The sequence below is a fragment of the Balaenoptera borealis genome (assembly GCF_965194805.1).
Source record: "Balaenoptera borealis genome assembly, chromosome: 2".
NCBI lineage: Eukaryota > Metazoa > Chordata > Mammalia > Artiodactyla > Balaenopteridae > Balaenoptera > Balaenoptera borealis.
Genome location: NC_138867.1, coordinates 80,029,045 through 80,047,749, shown reverse-complemented (window position 1 = coordinate 80,047,749; position 18,705 = coordinate 80,029,045). Strand labels below are relative to the sequence as shown.

The window sequence follows — 18,705 nt, the reverse complement described above, 5'->3', positions numbered from 1 at the left end:
AAAGAAATGATTGCTTTTCCACTGATACATCAGTAACTATAGAGTTCCTTCTGCTAAATTTACACTACACATAAATTTATAGGATAGAAACAGCAAAAAAGACTTTGCAACTACTTCAAAGATTGGCTTTCACTTGCTGAGTTGTCAATATTTTTCCTTCTGCCTGGTCTTAAATTTGTAATCTACCTTCTTTGCAATCTGCTCAGAGTTTCTCCTTTAAGCAGACAAACCTCCCTCAACTAATGATAATGCACTTCTCAGCTAGTCTATCATGCATCCACTCAGATGTAGGATAGCCATACTACCATGATTCTCCTGAGACCTATGGGACTGAGGATTAAGCTCTCAATCCTCTCACTTTTCTAACTAGGGAACTCTATTGTACAGAGAAGCTGTGTCTGAGAGATGTCTTGCTGGTTACGTTTACTTAATTTGACCTAAATAAGGATCGGAAAGGAAATAATATGTCACACTGAATAAAGTGAGTACATTACAGTAATTCTCAGAATAGGAAAAGCTTACATAATGCAAAATATGCCACCTGATCCCCAATTTTTTTTCCATTGGTGACCTTGTGACTTATTCTACATATTATTCTGTTGATGATAAATGGGAAAAAGGAAAGAAAACACTTTGTCTTTCCAGGAAAGTAAAAAGAGGAATAAACATAAGCAGCCAATTCCTCCTTCATTTTTCTACCAATTTCATATTGACTTCCCCAATGTGAGCAAAGTAATGAATGGATTGTGCACTAGATTTTAAAATTATAAAGGTTATAACCATATTTATACCTTTTGTCCAACAGATTACATTGGTATTTGGTGAAACAGGAAGCTACCAGTATAAACAAATTTAAAATCTGAGGTCAAAAGCTTAAATGCCTGGAGGGTCCACCATAAGTGAGTGAAGCAGGCCTCTCATGTATACCATTTAGGACTTTGGTACATAGGAGAATGTAGGCCTGGCCCAAAGGAAGATCTGCCCACTCTACCCTCCTCTATGGTTGCCCTGTGGGAATGAAGGCCCACAGTTGCCAAATTTTCTCATTATTTAAGAGATTCCAGAAGTCAGGATTTCTACATAAACTTCTCCATATTTTAAAATGTTGGATTAAATTTTTAAACGCTGGGTGGGTCAAAATACTTTATCAGTGGGTAGGCTGTGGCCTAATGGCCTGTATTTGACCTCCATTCATATCCATATCATGTGAATGATTAACACTGAACGTTTGATTTGAAATCTAATGTATCTGGTGATAAAGCAGTTATTTCCTATGAAATCAGATGAAGTTTTGCATTACCTTACTAGCTGAAATGCATCATGAATCAGACTTATTCTGTCCTTAGGTCTGAGAAATGTGTGGTTCTGATTCAGCAGTGTAATGAGCTGGTCCCATCCATGCCCCTCATAGTGGACAATGTAGTAGCCATTTGAGTCCACATTGAATTTTACCCAACTGGTCTTCTCAGGTAAATCCAGAGTATCTAGGAGGAGAAAATTGGTATAGGTATTTCCTTATCGACGTGCACACCAGGAACATCTCCAAAAATGTTAGTCTCCATACTATTACTAATAAATCAAGGAGAAGACAAAGTTTTGGAAGACTCACAATGATCCTTATTTTCATAGTCTGCTGGATGGCTTATTTTGGGGATGATGACCCTATTAAGTTAATAAATAAACTAATTCCTAGGAAAAGGACTGATGAATTTGTTCTCAAAAGTAGTCTATGCAGGTTTAAGAGGCATGCAAGGGCCCAGTGAGCCAGATGATGAACATGACTGGAATTTGGCTTGATTTATTGGTGGCCTTGTCTCAAGGTTTAGTTACTGCTCATTGAAATATGTATATGTAAATAGGTGATCCATTTGTCCAGTCCTTACTTTGGGCAAAATAAGGACTGTAGGCTGAACGTGACATTATGATGGGAACATTCTCAAATTTCAGTGATGTGTGTAAAGGGGAAATTAAAATTGTATTATTTTTAATATGACAGACATTATACTAGGTGGTAAAATAACACTACCATATTCTCTCAAAAGCTCTGTGAGGCTTAATCCCCATTCAAAATAAGATGAGAAAACTGAAACTCAGAAGAAGTTAAAAAATTTTCTTAAGGGCACACATCTAATATGTGACAGAATGAGGATTTGAATTCAGAGCCAATCAATTCCAGAGTGTATGCCTTTATCCACTGAACTAGTAGGTATTAAAAGTCATAAGAGAGGATGCCATCATTTCTTAATATAAATATAAACCTATCTCTAAGAGCTAGAAGCACATGAGAACTTTCCACTGAATAAAAAATTCAGACTTTCTAGCTAAAGGGTTCTTTTAGTAACACATATATGGATAAATGAGAACTTCCTCAAACATATATCATTCATTATCAGATTGACTTACAATATCTTTCCTCCAAATACCTCAGAATATGTTTAATTTCAGAATTAAAACAGCTATTGGCTAGTTAGTTCATTACCTGTCTTTGATTTCAGAATGTGTCTGTGAATTGCATTAGAGGAACTTGTGGAATATGTCACTGGGATATGCCAAAGGTACCTATGTTAGAAAGTAAAGACTGTTACAGACTAAATTAATGGCCATTTCAATTTTCACATCATCAGACTCGGATAGGCTGTAAAAGACACCTAATCACTCATCCTTCACACCATCATAAATTTTATAGGCTAAGACTAGCAGATCCTTGGGTGTGCAAAAGTTCTTCCATAATGATTATGAAGGAGCAGCAATGTATACTTAGTTGAACTCTGTCACAATTACCTGTGCCATTTGTTGTCCAAATATCATACCACAACAAGTTCTGCTGATTGTTTTCTTCTAAGTAAGAGGAAAAAAAATCAATTTTCCTTTCATATTTCCAAAAATTATGACAGCCTGATATTAATTCAAATAACTGAACCAAAGCTGTAGGAAAAGCCCTCCAAGGTAACGATCTTACTCCAGTATGATTTTCCACTTATCTTTTTGTTCAACAAAGCTACCCACATTCAGCCCCCCAACTGCTAAGTGCCTGCAGCAGTGTGTCAGGATCTGCACATCAGCCAAGTCCAGAGAGCAGAGAAGCAGAATGTATTGGAGGAAAAGGCCTCAGTTACTTTTCAATGGCCCTACTACGGTAAATAACTGAAATTGGCTATTTTTTTCTGACTAACTTTCTAGCAGCTTCTAGAACTCATTTCGTCTATCACAGCAAGCCATATTAGCTATAGTAATCCTGTAAAATCACATGCTTGAAAATACCAATAGGTATAAAACAGAAAGAATAGTAACTGAGGATGTGCCCAGTAGTCTTCAGAAAAATATAAAATAGTGAAAGAAACAGCAGACACAGACTCGATCTAATAAAGGGGCAGAAGGGATAATCTACCTGCTAATCCAGAGAGTACAGATAATTAACAAAGCAACTGAAATATTTATACAAATTGGTAAAAATAGACACATAGATATCACCAAGACTTAATGGATCGAGATTCCTGGATGGATCTTGACTCCAGAAAGAGATTTTTCCAGATAAACATATCTGGGAGTAAAGAGAGGAAGAGCAGCATTTCATGAGTTTGGATAAGCATGGATCAGAGGATAATAATTTTATAATAGTAATGTAAATACTGCTTCAGGTAGAGGAAAAATACTGATCATTGCAGTAGATATTTGTTATTCTGGGCCAACCACACTATTGAACTCTCTCTGGTTACATTTTGATAAGTTACAGAATTATGAGTCCTGCTTTCCCAATAGTAAATCAAACATTAAATTTTCCAGCCTGTGTTGCCAAGCTTCAAGTTGTTTAAGCTCTCTGAAGTTCAGACTTCAGAAAGACATACACAGAAATGGAAGATAAATGGCATAAGAGTTGCTGTTGGATGGAAATAGACATCTGATGAAACAAAAAGGGAAAACAGTATATCCTATGTGTTAAAGGCTTTGAATTTGCTTCTGATTCTCAGAAAAATTCTAGAACTGTTATTAGACAGCTAGATCCTTGGGAAAAAAATAATAATCAAAAGAGCTAGCACGGATTCACTTGGATTATTTCATTTCAATTTAACCTCATTCATCTTATTGATAAGGCTAATAGATCAGAGGAAGGTGCACAGTGTTGTATATCTTGATTTTAGTAAAGCCTTTAACAAGTTTTCTCAAGAAAGATGACAGTGTGGGTAATTGGATTTGCTTTTATTATTACCAAGAACATCATGTTTTAAGACATTACATTTATAGTCTCTTACTGCAAAACAAAAGAGAGCGGAAGGTCCTAGCATCTAATTTATCAAATAGGGAATGTCTTTTCTGATAAGGTGTACAGCTGTCATAACACTTCCTAGGTATGGACCAGTCACACAATTTATTAGGGCCCAGAAGTCTAGTATACAGTCAGGGTATATTATATTGGAAATATTACCGACGACCTTCTGCAGCAGAACTGAGGTTCTAAAGGTGGCCCCAGGATTACTAAGAATGTGCCGCTCAACAACGCAGTCTGGGCTGATATCAAGGCTAGTTTAGGCCTTCGAGTCCTGTGTAGAAATAGCACCCCATAAAATTGCCAGAGAAGCTGAGAGAAAGCTGATGCGATCACGAACAAACTGAGATGAGGTAAACTAGACCGACAGAAGGAAAGCAGTCACCTTTCCTGCAGGGCCCCCCATCCAGGGTCCTCTTTGAACACCCCGTTCAGGAAGCGCTCCTGCTGCAGTCTGAGCGAACACCCTTCTCGGTTAACCACCACGAGGGGGATTCCTTTCTGCAGAGTCCAGGTAGCCATCATCTGCTTCACCTCCACATTTTCCCGCAGGAAGGCCAGCTGAAATGACAAGTGACTTTGGTAACTCAAGACAGAGGAGAGAAGCCAGAGAGAGATGAGAAACTTCGACCTCCTTGGACGCTGGAAACATGGGTTGGACCGGAAGAGGGGACTCTGGTTGCAATCTCCCAGGGGAGCGATGTGGAAACTAGACCAGGGGCTGCCCCTCCCCACCCCGCCCAGGGCTGCTCTGCAAATTACCTGAAGCAGGGACGTGTGTGGGAGCTTGAGGGTTAACACAGGGCAGGAAAGGTCAAGAGGAAGGGCTTGAGACTGAAGCCTCCCTCCTGCTCCCTTTCAAAACAGAAAAAAAACAAAAAAAAACAAAAAAACACTCTCCATTTTATTAACGACAGAATCCAGAGAAGTGGCTTAAGAAGAAATGTCTCTCTTTAGGGAAGCTTTTTAAAAATTCCAATAGAACAATATTATATCAATAGAGGTATATGGAATGGAGAACAAAACCTCTAGCTGTTTAGCTTCTAGTATGTATTGCTGATCACTGAGTGATACTGAATCTCCCTTTAGAAACTATAATGGATGGGATTACCACAATGCTTTTTAAAAAGTTTGCCTTTTCTTTTTTCCATGATGACTTTCTTTTCTCTCTCTTCAAATGCTCCAATAACTTCCCAGAAGTAAACAAGAAGACAGGGCCTCAAGAAAGCCGTTCACTCTATTTCCAAACCTAACAGATTTGGTTTGGCATTTTTCAGAGCCTAGAGGATGCCAGTGCAGCAGTAACCACTCAGAAGAATTTTGAGCTGAGATATTTTTAGCTAGCAGCGGGGTTGTGGGAAAGCCGAATTATAACAACAAAAATATAGTAGTAACAGCGTCACTCCCCTAAATGGCCTGAGCATTCCTTCTTCAGGCAGCTTTGTTTCAAGGAAAACTGTGGAGTGTCTATTTCTCTCCAGTTATTTAAAGGGACAGTTGGGCGACTTTACGCACTCACTTTGGGCCAGGCGGTGAGCCAAATCTCTTCTACTCTACAAGTCTCTTTCTACTTACTGTGCTGCTTGTTGTCTTGGAATCGGAATAACAAAATCCACCAGATTTTGTGCAGAATCACTTTCTAAACAATCCTAAAAAAGAGTAAAAGAGCATTGCCATTTTGGGCACTGATAGTTGGCTGAATATGCATATTAGACATGAACGCAGACATTTATTAGCATAGATCTATGAAAATTTAATTCATCTAAACATGGTAATAAGCATAGCAATTCATTACAGAATACATAAAATTTACTCTTTTTGTTTTATATGTATAACTGATGTTATGTGACACTATGCTGAGTTAGGTATTCTCAGGAATTTATCGTTTTCCTACCACAGTCTCTCTCTTTTTTTTTTTTGGCTGTGTTGGGTCTTTTTTGCTGTGCACAGGCTTTCTCTAGTTGCAGCGAGTGGGGGCTACTCTGGGCTTCAGTAGTTGTCGCTCGCGGGTTCTAGAGCGCAGGCTCAGTAGTTGTGGCGCACGGGCTTAGTTGCTCCGTGGCACGTGGGATCTTCCCAGACCAGGGCTGTAACCTGTGTCCCCTGCACTGGCAGGCGGATTCTTAACCACTGAGCCACCAGGTAAGTCGCCCACAGTTTCATTTGGCATCAGAAGGGGGTCAACCAGAATTTAGGACCTTTAGGGGAAGTGTGGATGGGAGACTTCCCTGATAACTAGGAAGAAGTTGTGATGTAATTGAAAGAATGAATACTGGACTTAGAGTCAGAAGACAGATTTTAAGTAATGACTCCATCATTCACTTGGTATATGATCTTGAGCAAATCTCTCCCTTAGCATTAGTTTTCCCATCTGTAAAAATGGGGTAAGAATGCCTACCTTACCTTCTCGAGATGGTTATAAGCATGAAGTGACAAAAATTAACATAAGAGTGCTCACAGTTAACCTAAAAGAATCCTGTAATTATTGCCCAAATATCTCCTTTAATCCCCTTTACACCCACTGCCCACACCAAAGACAGATTCTTCCTTGCTGAAAAAAGCTTGGTTGATGTCTACACACAGAGACACATACACAAGTACACATCATAGCAAAGGAGAGGGAGAAGGAGAGGGGAGAGAAAAGCAATGTAAGGCTTGTTGTTGACAACCTGAGGGAGAATTGTGGAGAAAGAGTATCTGGATCAGCTGCAAGAGGTGATGAAAATGGATAAGGAGAATCTTTATAAGTATTACAAAGGATGGTGTAATTTGATCCCCTTTAGGGTTTTCAAGAAATGGGGGTAAAAGATTTGAGCTACTTTGAAAAAAATTTTAATTACATTTGTCTCTTTGACCACAAACTCACACATAAGTTAAACCTTGAGGGTCCAGACTTAATAAGAGCACAGAAAAATCAAATGAGATAATGCACATGAAGTTTCTTTTTGAACTGTGAAGTGCTATACAATTATTGAACAATATTATTACTGCCCCTGGGACATACGTGCTTATAAAGGAGAGAGGACCTCTTCTATGTACAATGACTTAGGGTTCTTCTACCTGCAGGCACAAGCTCTGCCAGTTCATTACTTCTATAACAAAGTATTGTCCTTGTATTTGAAAATCTAAGAATATTTTAATAATGATTAGAATCATCTGAGTTGACTGCATGTTTTCTCTGTCTTACCTACTATACTACATGAATCCCAATGACAAAGAGACCATATGTTCTTTAATCAATCATTAACTGATTATAGGGTCAATAGAATGCTAAGGGCCTGACATGATTCTTTCTCTTAAGCAAATTTTGTTTATTATTATCATTGTTATTATTGAACCAATGGAAACCAATAAAAGAGAATGTCACTGGATGGAACAGATTCATATGTGCACTTCTAGGCATTCAGCAGAAAGGCAAACCAATGAGGGCTGGAGCTGTCTATAAGGAGGAGGTGAAATCTCAGCTAGATCTCAAAAGATGGACAGCACCTGAATTGTTGGAAAGAAGAGAGAGCACTTCAGGTAGCAAGAGCACTAGAAACAGAGGCATGATGACAGGGATTGAACAGGATTTCTTCCTATGAGGGAGGAGGTGTGTCTCACTCAACAGAGAATACAGGTTGGGAAATACATTTGAGCAAGTAGAGTTCAACCTTAAATTTGGGAAGAGAAGATCAGGTGTTACATGAAGGAATTACAAAGTCATGAAAGATTTGGAAAAAAAGACAAAAGTGTAGGTTCAACCATAAAAGGGAAACCCAAGGTCAAATATTGAACCCTTGGGGCTAAACTAGTATGGCATCTTGGTCTAGTAAGGTGCCAGAGGAAAAAAAGAGGTGCTGCCTGCTTACCCTTGGCAGTGTGGCAAGTGAAATAAACATTTGTTGCCTGACAATATAACTATTTATAAACCTTCATAATTAGCTTGTCACTTTTTAGGCTTAACAGCAGTCTACTGTAACTTAACAGAGGACTTACATTTGACAAACTGCTCCACAAATCATCATTCTTAGCATTTCTATAGCTGAACTTCTTTAAGTAGTGAATAATTCCTTTCTTGAATTTCTCCTCACTCAGAAAATCCTTGAGCATATTCAAAATACAAGCTCCCTAAAATGCAAACAAAAGCAAAGAAAAAGAAGATAAAGGAAAAGGTAGTATATGTTTTTAAAGGAAGCTTACATTTTATGGAACATGTGTAACGTCTGATAAATGAACAGCAAATAAAAAGTGAAACAGGTAGCAATAACCTGGCACCAACAACTTAAACTGTTGATGTACTGGCCTCATTATATTTCTCCCCAAAGCAAAGCTTCCACTAATCCACAGCATTTGCTACCTTTTTATAGGAAACAGCATCAAACATTTCCTTTATTTGAGTAGAAGTTTCTGCTTGATTGGAGATAGGATGGGATGAATTTAATGAATCTCTTTTAATTACTTCAAAACACATGTTCAGAAAATCATCATCCTAAACAGGAGAGAAAATTTTTTTCAATTTCCATTTGACATTCTCAAAGCAATAGGAAACACGATAGGTTTTATAAGATATTCTCAGAAGTAGAAACACCTTACAAGGTGTTTCTTTCCCCTTATATATTCCCCTTCCACCAATTCTCTATTTTGTAAAGGTATAAATTCGACATTCCCTCAGATACTGCCTGAATGTTTACCATGAGCCAAGCCCTTCGATACAAAAATAAAACTAAGGTTCCCATTTAGTGAACACGTGCCATGTGCCAGGATCTTACAACCATCATCTGCAATCCTTTCAACACCCTGCAAGGGAGATGCATTATATACATTTTACAAGTGAAAATGTATGAAGCTTTGGGATTAAACCACAGATTCAGCACATAGCAAGTAAGAAGACACTGACTTTGAATCCATGTCTGTCTGTAATTGTACTGGACCAAATGTCTACCTCAAAGAGCTAATTATCCATTACTAACTACCTTGATATGTGCTGTTCTGACCCTCTTGTGTCTATTAAAAAAGACATGTTTGAAGAAATCTTTTCACACATTTTGGGGAAATTAACTAACCCTTTGGAAATTCTGGAGCAGTGTGCCCCCAGTCATGCTCAATTCAGGTTACATGTCAAGAACTCTGCACAGGATCTATAGCCATGGGCATTGTCCTGTCCTATATCATTGTATACGGACAGTGATACTTTCCTCTCACCCCACATACACAGCTGTATATTTGTGCTATTTTCATTCTCTATCCACAAACTTTAGGGTGAGGGATTTATGTTGACTGTTCTCTAAAACCTCCAGTGTCTCATCCAGTTCTATCATCTGTGTTATGTGTCTCCCACCCCATTCATATGCTGAGGCCTTAGCCTCCAGATTGTATTTGGAGATAGTGCCTTAAAAAAGAGGGGACTGAATTAAAATGAGGCCATTAGGGTGGGCCACAATCCACTCTGACTGGTGTAAGAAGAGGAAATTTAAAATCTCAGACACCAGAGATGGGTGAGCACAGAGAAAAGACCATGTGAGGACACAGTGAGAAGGCGGTCATCTGTAAGCCAAGGAGAGAGGCTTCAGAAGAAACCAAACCTGCCGACACCTTGACCTCAGAGTTCTAGCCTCCAGAAACGTGAGAAAATAAATTTCTGTTGTTTAAGCCACCCAGTCTGTGGAATTTTGTCATGGCAGCCCTAGCAAACTAATACAACCTGTTTACACAAAACAAAACACCATAGATTCAAAGACTCAATGCTATGTTCTCTTTGGCATTCTCTAAAAATTTTAGTAGTAAATTAATGATTCCTTAGGGCATACAGTATGACATACAAAATTATGACTTACAAATTGTAACTCTGGATATGTGACATTAACAGAGATAAGTTCCATGTATGTTGCAAAACCCTCATTGAGCCAAATATCATTCCACCATTCCATTGTAACCAGGTTGCCAAACCACTAGGAGGAAAAAACTCAATGTTATTAGAAGGTAAACAAATCTAAAAAATTATTAACTATAGCAAAAAATATAATGGGCGGTAACTTCTTTCTTTTAGTAGCTGAGGCCTCTTTTCTATCTTTGCTATCCTTTTCACTCCGCACAGCCCCCTTCTACTGATTTCCCTGCCTTCGCCTCTCTCCACATTTTTGCTTCCTTCACTTCCCTTTCTTTTGTGTTCATATTGTCTCCAACTCCCCAACTTCCATTATATCCTCGCTATATTTCCTAGATATTAGATTTAATATTAAGGAAGAAAATGAGACATTTCATAGGGTACATTTTGCACAATAAGTATAATCTCATCTTGTCATTGACTTATGGTGATGGTCTAAGGGGAAATGTAAGCCAAAATATTTTTGGTGAAGTCACCTTTTTATATTAAGTAGCAGGTACTTAAAAGGATAAGAATTCATTTAGGACTTTCAGATTGTTACACAATATTAGTGATGACCAAATTTACTTGTTGTCCTCTGCCCCAATTTACTTCTAGGGATTAACTTGGCCACTAAGGTGAATAAAAGTCTGAGATTTTAAATACATATATAAATAAAATTAAAAGGATGCAAAAAGATAATCTAAATAGAAATTTACCCTTGACCTATATTTAATCTGTAACACATTTTAAATATTATTATTTTTATGTATTATTATATTTTATCTATTTGGCCTTTGTCATATTAGTGTGTGTCCGGTTTATCTATTTTAGGATTGCAGTCTCCAGAAAGACTGGAAGCTTAAACAATAAGATTCTAAAATTCAGAAGAGCCTTGTTACAGTTACAGAACACAAATCACTAGATCTGTAGCTTCTAGAAGCAGTTCAAGCTCTATACCTTTTCTTACAGCCCTCAGATCATATTGCAAGTGGGCTCCAATCTTCTGAGGGGGTTCTGTGAGAAGGGACAGCGGGTGTTTCCTCAGTTTGAGAAGTGATGAACACAAGAAGTACAAGCTGGTTATGGTCATTTCACCCGTCAGTAAAAGTAGTTTATTCATTCACTCAATAAATATCTATCGAGACTCTACTATGTTCCTGGCTCTATACCATATGTTAGAAAAACAAAGATGTATGTCAGATAGCCACTGCCTCAATACAAATGGTGGAGGTCAACTGGTAGACATATGCATGCAACCAAGCATTATTGGCACGATGATCTATGTCTGTACAAGGGACAGAGGAGATTCCAGAAGGAAAAAATCAGTTTTGCTGGGAGAGTGTGTAGAATAACTGGGAAACGATTCATTTCCTTAGTCTTGCAAGTGGTCCTCAGGAATATTGGAAGTGGGGTGTGCTCTAAGCAGATCAGGTAGAAGGAGCAAAAGCATAGAGGAATGATACAACCTCGCCTGTTCAGGTAATGGCAGGTAGTCTGGGATGGCTAAAGCTAAAGGTGTCGTTCAGAGATGAGGCTGGAGAGGTGGAGGCGAGCCGGGTCCTCGGGGCCTTGTTTGCCACGCTATGGATCCTTGACTCACCCAGGCATTGAGAGTCTTTGCCAGGGTTTTACACAGAGGAGTGACATAGTCATATGGAGATTAATGGGGCAACAAAATAGTCAAGGCCAGTGGGGCCTGCTGCTTCAGCCCTGAACACTGCGTCTCCATAAAAGAGAAGCTATTAAAGGAAGGCCTTAAGGGAGGATGGAGCCTCAAAAGTAGAGCTCTCTGATTATTTCCCTATGAACATTGGGTAGAAAATTAGGAATACCCAGACTCAATTAAGTGCTTTAGAGCTTCCAGAGACTAATGATCAAAACCCCTAAGATGGGCCAGAGCGGAGATGCTAAACCAGAGGAAGCTGCTCATATGTTCTCAAAATACAGCGCTGAGCGTGGCTCCTATGTAACTGGGTTCTTAGTTTGCTGCTTAAAAAAAACAAACAAAAACAAACAACCCCCCCCTTATTATTATTATGGTCATGATAAAGGATAAAGTTAAACATTTAAAAATAAGAGATTTTACCAGCTTCTACAATGGAATGATATTTGCCTACGTGGTAAAAGAGAATTTCCAGTGCCTTTAATAATTCACTGCATAATGGGGAATTTTCAGAAATGAAATAGAGTGGAAAAAGTCTCTGATATCTGTAGAGCTAGTTTTACTGTTTCATATTTGTATGTAATACAGTGTTGATAGATGGGCCTTGGAAATCTTCTTCTGCAAGAAATGGTAGCAGTGGTGGTCATTGTCACCATCATTAATAACTAACACTTACTGAGTACCTACTACATGACAGACATAGACACTTATCTGTAATCCTCACAACGGTTTCAAGAAGCAGGAGCTATTATGAACTTAATTTTATAGACGAGGACACTGAAGTTTAGAGAGTTAGGTAATGTGTCCAGGGTCAGCAGCCCTTGAGTACATGGACTTGAAAATACTTCATTATGGCTGAATAATCACAGATTCCAGCTGAAAGGAGATTGATTTTGCCCGAGATTGGAATGCCACCATATTAGAGGGTATAAGGGGAAATATTTTTAATAGAAATCTCTATTTGTAGGGTTTCTAATACTGTGCTTTATGTATCTGCATGGTCTTCACTTTTCTTTACTAAAAGACATTTGGAGGCTTTGCCTTGAAGGGTTTTAGAGGATATAGTGGCCACTTCTCTTGTGATAAAATTCCTGTATGAGACCCATTGTCTAGAGATTGAACATTCTTCTACTTGACATATTATGTTTGGCTTGATAATCCCTAAGGTCCCCTCTAGAAGTAAAATGACATGATTTTACGTTGTTTCAGGAATATTGGTGGTGGTCTGCATAATGCTCTTTTGAACGGATGCTAAGAGAATGTCATGAGTGCCAGGTACCTGGTGTGCTAGTTCATGAGCTATGACTTTGGTGACCCACAGTTTATCAGAAGTAGAAGAGGTCTTGGGATCAAAGAGCAGTGATGTCTCTCTACATGTGACAAGGCCCCAATTTTCCATGGCTCCACTTTCAAAGTCAGGAATGGCAACTAGATCTAAGAAATAAGAACAACCACACTTGATCATTATGGCTTCCACACCAGAAGTGGGATTTGCTTCCTCCTCAAATATGTTATGATCCATTCAGTATATATAAGCAGATTTTCTGAAAACATCAAGAGTGTCTTAACATTGATATGGTGTCTTGTAGTTGCTGAAAATAATCAGTAACCATTATCAAGCAGAATAAAGTCTATCAGTAAAGTTTTGGTTGTAGGTGAAGTAACCTATTGACATTTAACCACTTTTTCCTAAAACTAAACTATGAAAATACCTTGAGTGCATTACTGCTGAGAAAAAAATTCATTTTAAAACTCTCCTATTGTATTTTATATTAGTACTACAGAAAAACTTTGAAAATATGAGGTATCAAATAATTTCTAATATGTCTGGAATTCAACAAAACATATGATGAACTCACTTCTACAAAAAAGAAAAAAAGGGGATTTTAATTTCAGGGGAACACCTTTTAGGAGCATCTCTATAGTCAATATTTCAATCAGTATTTTTAGAGCATACAGCCTCTAAGTGTCCTTCTAAGGCAGTAGAGGAAAAAAGCTGTAGGCGTCACTTCTTTCTGACCTCAATTTCCTTTTCAACATTGATATTTCCTCTACTTCTTGACAAAGTCTTAGGGAAAAAAAGTGAAACTTAATCATGTTTAAGCAACTCAGATATAACATAATTTATATCATATCTGTGTGTGAGTATATATATATATATATATATATATATATATATATATATATATATATATACACATACACCCTCTGCCAATGACTTCATGTAGATTAGAAAACTTCTGGCTAATATTTAATCTTGGACTTCTTTCTGTTTATTCTGCCAGGCCATATTGGAAAAAATACTGCTCTTTGGCTGAAAAGAAAGGTAATTTTTTAAAAGTTTGAAATAAATCAAGTCACTTGGCTTGCAATTACAATATCTGGAATTAGTATTGGTTAATTCTAGTGGATAAAATCAAATATTTATAATGCAATCAAAAAGTAAACTAGCACTAGTAAAGATTAGTATTCATTAGCACTTCAAATGTGGGAATGACTCCTTTTCTAAATTGCATTGATGATTTTATATTAGTTATATTATTTCCCAAAGCCATTAGAAATGCTTATATCTGCTCTATTTTTTCCTAAGCTGCATGTTTCCTTTCAGTTAGTTTTATTTTAAATACATTCACTTCATATGATCTTCAAGGTTGCATTTTTCAAGAGCAACTTAAGATTGTTGATAGCTGTTATTTGATCTTTCCTTGATTTTTGACAGAGGACAGCAGTGGACTGTGGGTAAACTGATTTAGTATATCCGTACTAAAAGGTGTATAGAACCTGTGCTATAATAATACAGTGAGACTCAGGAACTGTAGAGACAACCCCCTGGAGATGTCTTCTGATGGTCTCTTTTTAACTCTCTAAAACTGTGTGGAGGTTGGGCAGGAAAGGGGAGGAAGGACATGATAAGGTGTGTGTTCTAAAGTCCCAAAGAAAAACAATGTTTTGTCATTGTCAGAAACTCTAAAAATTAATCTATATAAGTTATAAAATTTAAGTCATGGTTTTTATATATTCTGCAACATAAAAATCACAATTTTTATTTTTTAAGATAGAAAATTAAAACCAACCAAGGTAGACTGTGTGTATTTTCTCATATAAAGATCTACAACTACTACATTCAAATTATCTATTTCCTCCAAATCTTTTTTTTTTTTAAGTCTGTGCCACAGTCTTATCTTCCAGCCTCAGACACACAGTAGATAACAGATGGAGGGACAATTTTCAGCTATTTACATAAACCTTCGGCAACTTTTATAAAAGATTGCTAGTCTTGTACAAATATGGTATAGAAGAAAATATATGCTCCAGAAAATTCATCCATTTAAATCTAATATAAAATGCAGATATTTTGATATTAAACCTTATAAAAGAATAGAGAAATGAACCACAGTACTTGGGCTTCTCATAATACTTTATTTTCTACACTCTAGGACCATCTCTGAGGTACAAATTATTGCTTTCTGGGCTAACTGAACGTCTTCAGTGCTCATTGAAATCACATACTAAGAGGGACAAAATCAAAGTATGTTCTAAAAATAAAGACGATGATGTGGAATTTGAACCTACCCAGTTTTGTGAGTGGATAGTGGATATCAAAGTAATTTTCGTAAAAGTCCAGCAGCTTCAATGATGCTTCCAAAGCGTAATGTGTTTGACTCCATTTGTCTGGGGCTGCATGGATGGACACCTGGGAAATGTTGGTGGGAAGAAGTGGTCTTTGAAGAACAGCTCCTTTGCACAACTCCATTCCTAACAGCCCTCACCCAAACAAAGGCAGACTGCATTTTTCAAGAAATTATTGAGATACCGTTAAACATGTTGTCAACAGGGGATAAGATGCTCTGTAAAGTATTAAAGCAAGAATCACTCTTGTAAATTATAAACAACCTTTTATTTTCTGTTACAGTACATTCCCTAGGTGCTAATCTGTACGTTTTAAGCTATATAAACCCATCACCTCATGAGAGCCCACTTCAGTTCATCACTATAATGTACTCTAGCACTTGAGAATAAACCTTCCAAAATTATGACCACCAACACAATTCAAATGAAACATAATTCTATGAGGTGGAAAGCCTTCATGAACTTATTGGAACCACCCTCTGTCGCGTTTTCTTTTCTTTTCTTTTTTTTTTTTTTTTTTGATTATTGGGGTTTTTAAAAAATTAAATTAAATTAATTTATTTTTATACAGCAGGTTCTTATTAGTTATCTATTTTATGCATATTAGTGTATATATGTCAATCCCAATCTCCCAATTCACCTCACCATGTCGTGTTTTCTTTAAACTCAAAAATGCCCAAATATGTTCATTGACTCCCTGCAAACTATTAGATATTAAGTGGAAGAAATAAAGTTAGATTCCAATCTTCTTGGGTTTCAAGTACAGTGTTGCTCTCATTTCATAATCTGCTTTCATGCTCTGAGTTAACTGAAGTTCCTCAGAAATTTTATAAGAAGGATATATTAGTGACCACAGTGGCGTACCAGGCACTGTGCTAAAAGCACCCATGTAAAATCTAATTTAATCCTCTCAATCACCTCATGAAATAGGTGCTATTGTCTTCATTTTACAGATGAAGCAATGGAAACACATGGAGATTAAGTAACTTGCTTCAAGCCCCCCGTGTAGAAAATTGTAGAGCTGGGATGTGAATACAAGGAAGCTGACAGGACCCTGTCCTCTGAAGTAAAGTGCCATCTGACCTCTCACACATCTATATCTCTGCACATATATATATGTGCAGAGATGTATGTAGACACATTGCTGATAACATGTATCTACATATCCAAAGGTATAATATGTATGGAAATTGTAATAGCCATTTTATTGCTATTTTTCATAAGCATTATTTTATGTTTCTTTGAATATGTTTTTATGTCTATAACTTGGTTCCTCAGGGTAAGGAATTCTTTTTTATTTTTCATATCTTCACTGATAGTCATGAAACTTTATAATTATTGGGTACTGTAAATTTTTGTAAACAATGAACGCTCTAAAAATTATGAAGACCTCCTTTCGCTGAGGAAATAAAGTTATAGAAAACAATTGGAAACAATGTAAGTGTCCTAGAAAAAGATGCTGATTAAAAAATCCTTATGGTACCTCTATGTAGTAGAGTACAATACTATTAATTATTAATATTATAGAAATTTAATGGCATTTAATTTTTATGGCATATTATGGTGAGCTAAAACAATCATATATTATTTTGTAAAAAGTATATATAGTTATATACAGTATATACTGTTACTATATACACTCATATACTGACAGACTGATAAAAAATACTTGGAAGGCTGACACAAATATTACCAGTAATTATATCTTGGTGATGGGATTGTGGGTAACTTATTTTATTTTTTATCTATCTCTATTTTTGTAAATAAGCATGATACTTTGATAATAAGGAAAATAACCTTAAAATAAAGAAAAGCTCATTGCCTTCAGGACATTATTCTGCACTGTGTATGAAATGAGAACCCAAACTCACCTTGACCCCTGACGAGGCTGTGCCACTCACAGAGTTGAAATCACAAACTATGTAGGCTACAAGGTACGTACTCATTTTTACAGTAGTTTCAAAATGATCTTCCAAGAGGCCTCCTTCAAGTTCAATTGTCTTAACCTACAGGAAGGGAAAGAATCAGTATTTGAAAACTGGAGTATTTTACAAGAATGCCTACGACGTAGGCTACGTAAGCTAGGGGAAAGCTTGATGTTCCGAAGGACATGTGATGCCCTTATAGGAGATCAGTGGACCCTTCACAACATTCTGTGTCTTCACCTCCCTCTATTTCTATTATCTCTAGACTTCCTCGAAGACACAATGTACTACTTTTGGGATCTCAAAATGATATCTATTTTGTTGCTTGAAAGCATAAAAATATCTTAGATGCTTCTGCTTTCTTGAGATGCAATAATCTCCAATACTGGCATCAGTTCAAGATTTGTACTTCTAAGCAAAAATGCCAGAGAAGAGTCCCTTTCCTTTTGTTATATAATAAATAAATCTCTGTTGCAGAAGGAAATGGGAAGCAAAACTGTGCTAGATGTTTTGCATTATCTTTTAATTCTCCTATTATTTGTGTATGAGGTAGGCGTTATTTCACAGGTGAAGAAACAGTCTCAGAAATGTTAACTGAATTGCCCAAGATCACACAGCTAGTTCCACAGCAGGACAAAGATGTGGATGTGACCGTGTGACTCTAAAGCCATTGCTCATTCTTTCACTCGCTGTGTGACAGCTTGAGTCATAGTCTTATTTTATCTTCACTCCATTGATTCAGCAATGAAAGCGGTCAGGCCAAGGAGATCATTAGTGATTTGAGCTTCTGCCTATCTACTGAGGAAGTAAAGAGTTTTAAAGCCTATAGACTGGTCAGCCGCATCCATCAAATTCACTGAGTAATTACTGAATTCTATCTTTATTTGCCCTGGATAGCTTGTCCCAGAGATGGTCTTCACCACGGTATGATGCCCCTAAATTCTGAATGGACACAGATCCAGTCATCTGAAAATACTACTTTCTTCAAATTGAAAACAATTCTTAGACTGGCTTTTCCCTCACCCTCTCCAACCTCCTTTTAAGGCATCTGGTTTGTGGCAGTGCTAACCATGGACTATTGAGCATATTTTATGTGTTTGTATAAGATTGCAGTTTGCTTTGGCGAGAAAAAATAGCTTGAAGTATTATCATAAACTGCCTTGCCTACGTCAATGACAAATGTGTGTGCTATTAAATTCTACAGAATTTGATTTTACAGAATTCTATCAAAAACTCAATTCCTAAGTTTCAATAAAGCAGGAAACACTGACCAAATACTCTAGGAAAGGTGGCAGCATGCATAGGGCTGTAAGTTTTACCTCTGTCCAGCAAGTTAATTTTGTCCAACAATAATCTTTTTTAGGGGTCTGACTCA

General features: G+C 37.2%; 1 protein-coding gene across 1 annotated transcript in view; it reads right to left on the bottom strand.

Annotated features, from left to right (window-relative positions):
- The window catches only part of ERAP2 (endoplasmic reticulum aminopeptidase 2), a 41,072-nt gene that overhangs the window by 10,999 nt on the left and 11,368 nt on the right, over positions 1–18,705 (bottom strand). Inside the window, 11 exon segments of the mRNA XM_082375967.1 lie at positions 1,301–1,484; positions 2,480–2,559; positions 4,650–4,825; positions 5,840–5,893; positions 5,896–5,913; positions 8,243–8,374; positions 8,604–8,735; positions 10,081–10,194; positions 13,055–13,209; positions 15,349–15,469; positions 17,277–17,411. Coding sequence (XP_082232093.1) covers positions 1,301–1,484; positions 2,480–2,559; positions 4,650–4,825; positions 5,840–5,893; positions 5,896–5,913; positions 8,243–8,374; positions 8,604–8,735; positions 10,081–10,194; positions 13,055–13,209; positions 15,349–15,469; positions 17,277–17,411 — 1,301 coding nt within the window.